At 35.2% G+C, this 11,123-nt stretch overlaps 2 protein-coding genes and 1 non-coding gene across 5 annotated transcripts; 1 reads left to right on the plus strand and 2 right to left on the minus strand.

Annotated features, from left to right (window-relative positions):
* The first annotated feature begins 133 nt into the window (after positions 1-133).
* Positions 134-6,547, plus strand: LOC105447905 (WD repeat-containing protein 24). Of its 2 annotated transcripts, XM_011686200.1 has the most exons (15): positions 134-403; positions 772-1,158; positions 1,278-1,388; positions 1,471-1,568; positions 1,799-1,915; positions 2,157-2,379; positions 2,524-2,737; positions 2,823-3,071; positions 3,157-3,317; positions 3,541-3,724; positions 3,810-3,978; positions 4,067-4,214; positions 4,814-5,318; positions 5,499-5,660; positions 6,092-6,547. In XM_011686200.1, the coding sequence occupies exons 4-15, from the start codon at positions 1,472-1,474 to the stop codon at positions 6,218-6,220; spliced, it is 2,358 nt and encodes a 785-aa protein (XP_011684502.1). In that variant the 5' UTR covers positions 134-403; positions 772-1,158; positions 1,278-1,388; position 1,471; the 3' UTR covers positions 6,221-6,547. The 2 variants fall into 2 exon arrangements, with proteins under 2 accessions (XP_011684502.1, XP_011684501.1); XM_011686199.1 differs by having other exon boundaries at positions 134-1,158.
* A 2,673-nt stretch (positions 6,548-9,220) lies between these two features.
* Trnav-aac lies at positions 9,221-9,293 on the minus strand. The gene has a single exon. It is a non-coding gene; the product is annotated as a tRNA-Val (tRNA).
* Positions 9,294-9,543: 250 nt separating this feature from the next.
* On the minus strand, positions 9,544-11,078 carry LOC105447906 (60S ribosomal protein L36). Of its 2 annotated transcripts, none has more exons than XM_011686201.1 (4): positions 10,903-11,078; positions 10,581-10,707; positions 10,214-10,348; positions 9,544-9,696 (listed from the first exon to the last, which is right to left on the minus strand). In XM_011686201.1, exons 1-4 carry the CDS (start codon positions 11,061-11,063, stop codon positions 9,610-9,612), a joined length of 510 nt encoding a protein of 169 aa, XP_011684503.1. In that variant the 5' UTR covers positions 11,064-11,078; the 3' UTR covers positions 9,544-9,609. The 2 variants fall into 2 exon arrangements, with proteins under 2 accessions (XP_011684503.1, XP_011684505.1); XM_011686203.1 differs by lacking the exon at positions 10,903-11,078 and adding an exon at positions 10,808-10,896.
* Between the last annotated feature and the right edge of the window lie 45 nt (positions 11,079-11,123).

The raw sequence follows: 11,123 nt of genomic DNA on the forward strand, positions 1-11,123 counted from the left end.
GCAGTCAGCGCCGTCAGCGGGCTATACGAGGATCGTCACGGCCGGTTCGCAGACGGCGCTGCCGCGCGGCGCGCGGCGGGTTCTCATGTGGCGCCCCGCGTGCGAATCAACGCCCGCGATCGTCTCGCGCGCCCGCCGTGGGTTCGTCGGTCGCTTCTTTTTTTTTCTTCGCTCGCGCGGACGTTTCAGCGCGTGCTTCGACCTGCCGTTCAAACTCCTTCCCATGACAACCTCGTGTCCGTTCGACGCAGCCCGGCCTGCCCGGCACCCGTTTACACGCCATCGCGTTGAACGTCACGTTTCGCCCCGCGCTCGTCACGTTACGCCCGTAAATTACGTTACGATCGTCGCGATCCGCCGCGATCAATTATATGCCCTCGGCTCGACGTGACGCACGTGATGTGTGTGTATTTTACCTCTGTGTGCTCCCTTTTCTTTAAGGCTACCCTCGACGAAGCTCCGATCAGGTCGATCGATTGACGATTGATTCAACCGGCAGAATGCTGCTTTTTGCAACACAATTCGGCGATTCCCGATCGGATCTTTTTCCTTTTCCATTTAATAGCCAAAAGATTGATAATTCCGTTCGCCTGAACAGATATTTGCTCGACAAGTCGATCGCCGGTTAAGTTAATCGGAAGTTTCGGAATTACCGGAGTCACCCTCAGTTTCGCGTGTCGAAATCTCTCCCTCGCTCCTCCCTTCTGCAAATTTATATATTGAATATATATACGTACGCATACATGAATACTAATTTTATTTACACGCAAGCGAGAGAAATAGATGCACCGAACATTGCGCTGTGTCATCCCGCTCCGAAGTGGTTATGGACAGCTGAACTGCATTTCAGACAATCGCAGGATAATCTCGAAAAGATTAATCTGAAAGTGCGTTCGGGCTCCCCCCACCTGAATGCACCTGACCACCCCAAAAAAAGGCGTTCGAATTTTCACTTGGAAGCACTCTGATGAGTTTCTAGTCCAAAAGCACCATAAAGTAAAGTTCCGTGAAGTACCCTAAAAGTATAAAGTAAAATTTCGTCTCCTGAAGTACCTTCTAAAAACGAGGTCCACTCTCCCATCCAACGATTATTACTATTGAACGAGGAGTCTGAAAACGTAGAAAGAAAGAAATTTTTCTTTCTTGAAAAAAGGAAAGGTAAGGAAATTCGTATAAAAATTTGATCTCTACAATTTATTCTCTTACGATAATTAAAAATCAATTTTCGACAAACACGAACTACTCCAAAGTATATCTCTATATATATGTATGTTTAGGTATTATAACTGCACCTACCAAAATGAATTATGCTACATACAACACTGTGAAGTGAATGCGTGTACAGCTGGGCCTTCAACAGGACAGGAATTATAAGCTGTGATTATAAGGTATGAATATAATTGCTAATAATAATTTAATACTACAATGATAATTATATTAATTTAATTTTTTTCGTTTGAAAAACTACAGCATGACGTCGAGAACTATATGCGTCGCTCAAGAAGGACCGGCAAATGCCTTAGCCCTTAACAAAGATAACAGCCAGGTTGTGATAGCCGGTCGCAATGGTGAGTTTTTAGCTTGAGATAAGATATACTACAAAATAATTAGGATATGTACTACAGATTTACTACAATGATCGATATAAATAAAAAACGCTTTATAATTAATATAGTTTATATTATTAAACTTTCTACTTCTAAAAGCAATAATAATTTGCATCTTGTAATATTACTGTGTGTAATATTACTGTATAACTCATGTATGAGACTTATATCGCAGCAATATTTTATTGCAGTTTTCAAAATATTCACATTGCTGGAGGATAGGTTTGAAGAAGCTTGCAATCTTCGTGTTGGAAAAAATCTCAACCTGAATTTTTCTTGCAACGATGTTGCTTGGAATCTTAATGATGGTAATCTAATTAATCTTATAATATATATTTTTAATACATTATTTTTATATTGAATTTTATATTAACAAATTAATGATATAATAGACATATATTTCTGAATTTTTTCTAGCTTAATTTACATCCATTTTTATGCATGTACTTAGTTTAATTTTCTCTTTCTTTGTACATTATATAATAGTGAAGTACATTATATTTTAATGTAGTTTACCAAATTATCTTATAACGTGTTATTAAATTGCAGATCATATACTCGCGACTGCGGCGACAAACGGTGCGGTCGTTTTGTGGAACCTGAACAGGCAGTCTCGATCGAAACAGGATCACGTATTCGTAGATCACAAGAGAACCGTGAATAAAGTAAGCTTCCACATGACGGAACCCATGTGGTTGATATCTGGCTCGCAAGACGGTACCATGAAATGCTTCGATCTGCGAATAAAAGAGGCTATCAAAACTTTTTATAGGTAAAATATAATTTGCATGAATTTATGTTACAGCATAGATGGTCCACGCAAGCTTAGTTATCGTTGTTAGCGTTGTTTGACTTAAATAAGACTTTTTATTTAATTTGATAGATGGTTATAATTATATGTTCATGTTTTTTTTAGTAACACGGAATCTGTGAGAGACGTCCAATTTTGTCCGCAACAACCTCACACCTTTGCCGCGGTGTCTGAGAACGGTCATGTACAGCAGTGGGATATGAGAAAACCGGATCGTTACTTTCAGCATTTCACCGCGCATAGTGGCCCGATATTCGCCTGCGACTGGCATCCGGAAGCTACTTGGCTTGCCACAGCGTCCAGGGACAAAACTATCAAGGTACATAACTTTCTGTATGTCAATGCGCACTTTTGTGGAATCTACGATTACAATTTTATATTTATATCGCTGTAACTCTACGCAGGTTTGGGACTTATCGGGTAAACCAAGTTGCGACTACACCATACACACTATCGCCTCAGTGGGACGTATAAAGTGGAGACCTCAGAAAAAGTATCACATAGCCAGCTGCGCTCTAGTCGTCGATTGCAGCATAAACGTATGGGATATTCGCAGACCGTACATTCCATTCGCGAGCTTCAACGAGCATAAAGACGTTCCCACGGGTGTGGCATGGAGAGGCAACCCGCAATCGTTCCTGTCAACGAGCAGAGTAATACCCCCGACCATTATTCGCTCTTTCATTACAATATACAGCACGATTCTCATCCTTATGCTTTTGTTTTTTTTTTTTGTAGGACTGCACTTTGTACCATCACGTTTTCGACGATGCAGTAAGGCCGGCCAGCAAAGCGAATCCACAGAGCGTTGCAATAAATCTGAAACATGATATTACATGCGCTTCTAAGGTGAAATATGAACCAGCGAGTATTGCGAGACAGCTAAGTTATCTAATGAGGTGAATATTTTGTCAAGATATATCGTAAAAGTATTGATTATAAAAACCACGATAGGTAAAATAGAATAAACAAAATTGTTATTAATTTAAGTGCCAATGCGAGTCATTAACATTGATAGCCAGCTTTTTTTTTAGCTAAAAAAAGAATTTTTTTTACACCAAAGTCAATTTTTGTCTTATTTAATTTTATTTAACTACACATCTTTGATCTTTTGCTCTGCAGGAGAACGCCTGTTACAAATGATGACACCTTCTGCATGGCTTTAAGTGTAATGCATAGATTCCGTGGATGTGTACAAAAGCCGAATTGGTTCAAGGTAGCCGCAGAGAATTATTTGCTTTCTGGAAATTTCAGTGAAGCCTGCGATCACAATGCACGCGTTGCACACGACTTTGGTAACTTTGTTGTAAGAGAAAAAAATATTGTTTTCTACATACAATATCTATAATAAATCCAATGTATTTAATAATAATAATCTTATATCTATATAGGTTAGCAAAGCGTGGCAAATCTTAAAAACCATGTATACAGATCCGTTCGAGATACTCCAAAAGAGTGCACCGACGGCGCCTAAAGAAGACATAGCGAATACGTCGAATATAGTACCGGGAGTAACAAAGAGCTCCGGCATGGAACAATCAAACGCGAGTAAACAATCAAGTAAGCACAGACAGGAATATCATGAACATTATATTAATATTCTATTACCGCGTCGCATTTAATTGCATCAATTTATTATTTTTCTCAGGTCACGAACAGGACGCGAAATCCCTTCAAGGGGAAAATGCTGCGGGCGCTGCCAGTGGCGGTGACGATGAGACTGAAACGGAAACTGAAGCGCCGGAGAATCAAAATATCATGGGACCGTCGACTAATACGGAAACTGTTCTGCCGAGGTACAATTGTGTAATATTTTTATAACATATAAATTTGGCATACATAAATTTAAGTAAATTTTGGAATATTGCGTGCGTGTATCCCGAAACTAATTGATTTCTACTGGTGTGATTGAAGCACTTAAAGTATTTTAAATCATTTTATTTCTACAAATTAATAAAGTATTAAACCCTTGAAATAATACAACAATAAAATAGGTAAAATCAGGCAATTAAGAGTCCCACACAGATCTTAGGGCGTAAAATTCTTTCAATTTATTCCAAGTTACATAGAAATCCTTCGCGAACGTTTCGGCTTCATTCAAGCTTCCGTTCGCGGAGGATTTCTATGTAACTTGAAGTTGGAATAAATTGAAAGAATTTTACGTCCTAAAATCTGCGTGGGACTCTTAATTACCTGAGTTTATTGTTGCCTATTTTATTGTTGTATTATTTCAAGAGTCTAATACTTTATTAATTTGTAGAAATAAACTGATTAAAAATATCAAGTGCTTTAATTACACCAATAGAAATCAATTATCGCATCTACGTGGAACTCTTAATTGCCTGATTTTACGTATATTTTATTGTTAATTGTATTTTATTTCTAATTATTACAGGAGACCGTTGCTCAGCGATATACCTTCGACGTCGCGAGGCGACTTTATCTTCGGCGAGACCGAATACGAACCCGTGTCTCTGGAGCATCCCGGCGAAAGTAGGCAAACTGTGATGCGCATGGAGGACGACGATTGGACCAAGGAGCTGCAGAAGGAGGCGTTTCCTCTACGGCACGAGATCAAGGATCGGTCCCCGCCACCGGAACAATTTCCCAATCATCCTCCCGATCTCAGCGAGAATTCAGCCTCCGTTATAGTCGAGGATCAACCTCAGTTGGTAGTTCCGGTCCTACCTAAGCCTCAGCCCTTTAATTTTACACCTCTGGTTCTGGAGGGGCTGCGCTATCACACGGCAATCAGAGATGTACAGACGACGGTGTCGATGCTCATCGTCCTAGGAGAAATAAGGAAAAAGTTGAACATCCCCGTAGCTTTGCAGGAACATTGGATATTAGAATACTTGGACATGCTCGGCAAATTTAAGCTCTGGCATGTGGCTACACAGGTTTGTCTATTATTACAAATAATTGCGTTATATTGTCTTGCAACCGACACGAAATTTCTCACGATATCTTGTAGAATTTTTGTTCTTTTAATTATTACGCAATGAAATACTATGTACTTCTTTTTCGAAAATTTTTACTCATAAATGACAAATAGATTTCATAAAAAATTTTATTTACAGATAATACAATTGTCGTGGATCCCTTCCATATCGCAATTGAATCAACAGTCGACTACGATACACGCGTGTTGCGTAGCATGCACAAAATCACTGCAACGATCCGGATGGTTGTGCGATCATTGTCATACGCCCGAGCACGCTTTGTGCTCCCTTTGTAATCAGGTTAGAGAAATTTCTCATTTAAATTCATGAAGTAATTTGTATTTATTCAGAGTGAGAACTAAAAAAAAAGCACGCGGGAAATTACAATACAAGAGACTATTCCTATTAATTGCTATATTTATTATGATTATTTTTATTATAATGTTACCAAACGCGAAATATTTTATTTTGCTTTTACATTATATATTATATTTGTAATCATTCATATACGAATCTTTTCTCAAAAATTTGATTGCCTTATCGTATGGATCATAAAAAGAAATTATATTGTTTTAAAAGGGAATCTTTTTATTGTTAATAAATTTATCACAATTGTGTGATAATTTATTACAATTAATATGGAAATTATTTAATTGCATTTGATTATAATTTCAGTATAATAGATAGGAAAATTGCTATATTTATTATGATCAATTTTATTTTTCGTGCAGGTAGTACGTGGTGTTTACGTATGGTGTCAAGGTTGTGCGCACGGAGGTCACATTAATCATATGAGAGAATGGTTTAATAACAATCGACAGTGTCCTACTGGTTGTGGACATCTTTGCGAATACAACTGAGGAAATACATCGACATTTATTATACATGTTAGAACTGAATAATTTTTAGTAAAACACTACAATATGTGAAAATATCGTGACAAGAATGGAGCATAAGAGCTCCCGTACAAATTAGATTTTGTATATATATATATTATATATGCAAACTATGTATGCATATATACATTAAATAGGAGAAAATTGTTGAAAAAAATGTAAAAATTTATAGGAATGGTAAGATATATCACACATAATTTTAAATGTATTATATCTTATTCAATTTCAGATAAGATATGTTAATGAATTCAAGTAAATATATATTTTACTAGCCTGTTATATGTATAAAAATATTTAGGTTTTTATGTGTCTGAGAGATATGTGAGGCACACATGATATAAATGTTTTAACTGATAAATTTCAGAGAATGAAAGACTTTGCACAAATTTTTTAGTTGTTTAAAATTGTTATTAATTAAATCTATAATTTATTGAAAATAATTTGAATTGTTTATTGTGGAAATATTTGCCAGTCGGCCCATCAACAGATTTGCAAGAGTCTAATTATAACATTGTTTTATAATGATAATTAAAAGGCCGCATGTTTATGCAGGTTTTTCATAACAAATTTTCAAAAATTTGCATTTTTTACTTTTGCAATTTTTAAATATAATTTTTGTTTTTCTACGAATTCCATATTTAATATTTGATATTGTTACATATATTATTTCGACGCAAACATCTATGTAAATTATTATAATAAAACAATATATTTATTAGTGATCTGACTATGTCAGAATTAAGTTCTCAAAAGTATGTAACAAACTAATAATATAATGTGTCCTCGACGATAATAATAATCATCATTTGAAAGAAGATGATACACGTAGAACTTTTCGACAAAAAAATCCGAAAATATTTTGTATAATTAAGCGTAATTATATAACGTTGTTTAACAGTTTAATCTTTAATTGTACTACTTGTACTTTGTAATAATTACTTTTTTAATCAGAGTTCCTAACAACGTAAAATAACTGTGCTATGATTCGTATTCCTATTCTATGATCATGTAAAAAAAAGATGTACAGTGAACAAAAAACATTAGAAATACAGATAATTATTATCTATTTTTAACATTAGGTTATCACACTTAACTCCTTATACTTACGTTCACACGTACTACATTTTTTTTGTACAAACATTTTATTCTCTAGTCAGATTAAATAACAAAACTATCCATTTAACCGAAGTTGAACTGCTAGGTGTTATCGTTATGTGTTATTAACTGAATAGGAAAATACATGTGGACGTGTAATGATAAAAAAAAACAAGATATAAGGTTCAATGTCGCAAACAAATTGTATTGTAGAAAACTTAAAATTATAGAATAGACATATTTATATACCCATTATTATGGAATACTTATATTTATACTTCTTAAAGCTTATTAGAATAATAATTGATTAAATAATAGAATAATAATTGGAATAATTAGAATAATAATTGATTAAATAGAATATTATACAGTCTTGAAATCATGTAACAAATTTCTTGTAGACCTATCAGTATTTGTGTGACATATGTCTTTGATAAGTTGAAACTATCGAAAATTTTATATAATTATTGTTAACAATATTATATATTTTGTAATTTCTAAAAATAAAATAAAATGTTTATTATTACAAAAAATGACAAGGCATATATATACTATTGAATAAAACAATTTAGCGAAGCTTCGCCAAAAAATTTTTTGCTATTGTATTATGCATCTATTGTAATATATATATATATATATAATATATACATATATTGTATATATTACAATACAAACATTAAGATGTAAAAGTATAAAAATGGACTGTCTTTTACGTTGTCGCATTAGTTTTCTTTAACAGTCTTCTTAATCAATCTAAAAAATGTCTATATTATAAGTTCGACTAGAGATAATAAAATCCATTACACAGCTAGATTACGTGATTTGCTTTGAATGCAGACGCATCAAGTAGGGCGACTCAAAATACGAAAAGACTTTCTGAATAACGTAACGAAAAAACATCTTTAAAGAGGAGGTTAGGGGAGAGGAGGTTACAACAGGTGACACAATTAAATTTGATAATTTCGCGCGTTTCGCGTAACAAAACGCCGTTGTTAGCGACGGTCGGTGAGGCAGTTGGTCAATTTACCTATTTATAATTACCGACGTCGTTTAATTATCCAGAGAGCGCTAAACTTAAATTGTGCCACTTCTTACAACCTCCTGCCCCAACATGTTTGCCTAATAACTTTTACGATTTTTCGAAGGTATCGAACGATGTTCCTCAACTCTCGTTTAGCTTCTTGGTCTAATTGTCTTAAGGAAAGAATGATAAATTTGTACAATAGCAAGTACTTTAGAATATCGTATGTAATAAAATGATGTAAATTTAAATTTAGGACGTTTATATTGTCCGAGCACTTGTACACTTCGGCACGAAATGCAGGAACTATTCCGGGAATTTTGATCTCATTCTCACTTGCAAATACACACGGATGCTTTGGACTAAACGCGTGTAGCTCTTCGCATGCCTCAACACTCTCAACAAACTATTTTTTATTTCTTTTCATTATTAGAAGTCTTCGAGATTGTCCTTTTGTATATTTTTTTTGTACAAAACGTAGGCACAACCATATTAGAAATGTTACTCTTACTATACCAGACTATTTATATTTTAATAAATAGAGACAATTATATATTGTATCTTCAAGAAATCCTTTTCATTCTCCTTTGAATTTCAACTTTAATTTATGAATATAAAATATATTAAAATTAAAGCTTAGTTAGGTACTTCATAAAATTTAATATAAAATATTTTTATCTTTTACATTGCTATGCAAATGAATTAAAAACAAATACAATTATAAAAAAAATTAAAAAAATGAAAGTAATTTGACGTAAAATTAATCAAATTCTTAATTTAAAAATACAATTTTTTTAATGATGCATTAAAAAAATGTATCTAGTATTCTTCTCCCAGACAAAAGATAATGTTTCCGCCCGGGATCGAACCGGGGACCTTCCGCGTGTTAGGCGGATGTGATAACCACTACACCACGGAAACCAACTGAGAACTGGGGTTTAGTTTTAGTCTATCTCTTACGAGAGGTGTGTAAAATTTTAGCAAATCAGCGTCTGTTTTTAAATTAACTATTGTCAAAATAAACTAGTATTAAATATTGCTAATATCGACTTGTCTTTTAATCATTCTCTCTTTATGCTATAATTGACATTTTTTAAATTCAATATTAGACTCTAGTTGACAAAAGTTTCGTTCCTTATTAATTATTGTCTATTAATTATAATAATGCAGATTTATCGATGTGAAATATTGATTTATTCAAGTATTATATAACGGTTTATAATTTTAGCGGATACAATTAATGATGAGCAGCTGCTTTCCTCATCTGTACCAGGATATTTCCAAGCTCCTCTCGCTTCCTCTTGGCACGGATGTGTGTACCCAACTAGAAAAAACATTTAAAAAATTTTTTTAAACCCTGAGAATTTCTATTTTTCCTTGTCTAAAAAAATTCAACATTTTTAAACAAAATAACTTGCCCCGCAATATTAACTTCCTACTACGGCAGTGGATAATATTAAACATTTTAAAAATTTGAGCATCTTTTTAGTTCCTTTCGTTACATATTTTTTGATCCAACTATCAGTATTTCGTTAAAATATTAATAAAACAAAACATAAAACATGAAGTGAAATTATACGACTAATGTCACCAGACGTTCCACTTTCGAAGTGATTGTTTCTCTTGCCAAACAAAATATAAAATTACTTTTTAAAAAATAAATTGCTATTATTTATCTTTACATTTATATATTCTTCCCCTTTTCCTCCAACATAAAGCTATCCCACTTCAAATCCAGAAATGTCTGCTCACATTATATATGACGTTAGTCGTTACTATACTCCTGAAACTGTGAATTATCTGAAACTTATGCGAAGAACCAAAATAAGATGAACATTTACCCTTCTCTTCAAGAATTTCAAGGCGCGCTTGTCCTTCGACACCTTCAGCAACTCCATCGCGCGCTTCTCGTAAGGGGCATGCCCGGTGACTTCCCGGATCAGGTCCCTCACGAACTTGCTGTGCTTGGTTTGCTTCTGCAATGAGAAATCGCGGGATTACAACACGTGAGGCAGAAAAGATAAATATAGGTATATGCCTATATCTGCCCTTTCGGGAAGACACAGGACGTTTCACTCTCTCAGCCGCTCCGTTTATTTAAATAATAAATTAGTAATAAATTACGGTGTGTCAACGCCTCGACACGCCGCACAATAACAATGAAAGATTGAGAGAGAGAGAGAGAGAGGTTACACGCCATCCACTCACCCCCTTCAGCCTGGACGGTCGCAGGCAGACGGTCTTCTCCTTCTCGGACTTGCTCTTAGCCACGCGGATCTTCGTCGTCTTGTGACCCCTGTCGAGGCCGACGGCCAACTCGTATCTCGGAGCCATCCTATGGACAGAGATCGATTTTCCTTCTTAGAGGTTATCTCACGGCGACATTCGTTTTACGTAAATACGCGCGAATTATATCTCGATATATAGCGAATTACAGGTCGAAATTGGTTGTCAGAACGAGCACGTCGTTCGAATTTCTTTGCTCGCGAACGGATCGCGACAATATTTCGGGATGCAAAATTTCGCTAACCTTAGCGACGAACGTCCACACGTTGAAAGAGAGCGAGAGTCAGTCGTGCCAAGCTCGAGGCTTCCACACGCGCACGCGCGGCACGTGGCTGCCCGCTGCAGATCGGAGCAGATTGACTGAGATTGACTTGCAAACTGCCAAGGCAGGGTAACGAAATGCATGAATAATTTCTGTGTTACAAAGATTTGCAAATTTGATTAATTGCGTCATCTTCAACAGCA

This window comes from Wasmannia auropunctata, unplaced genomic scaffold, assembly GCF_000956235.1.
Source record: "Wasmannia auropunctata unplaced genomic scaffold, wasmannia.A_1.0 LD336090.1, whole genome shotgun sequence".
In the NCBI taxonomy this organism is placed as follows: domain Eukaryota; kingdom Metazoa; phylum Arthropoda; class Insecta; order Hymenoptera; family Formicidae; genus Wasmannia; species Wasmannia auropunctata.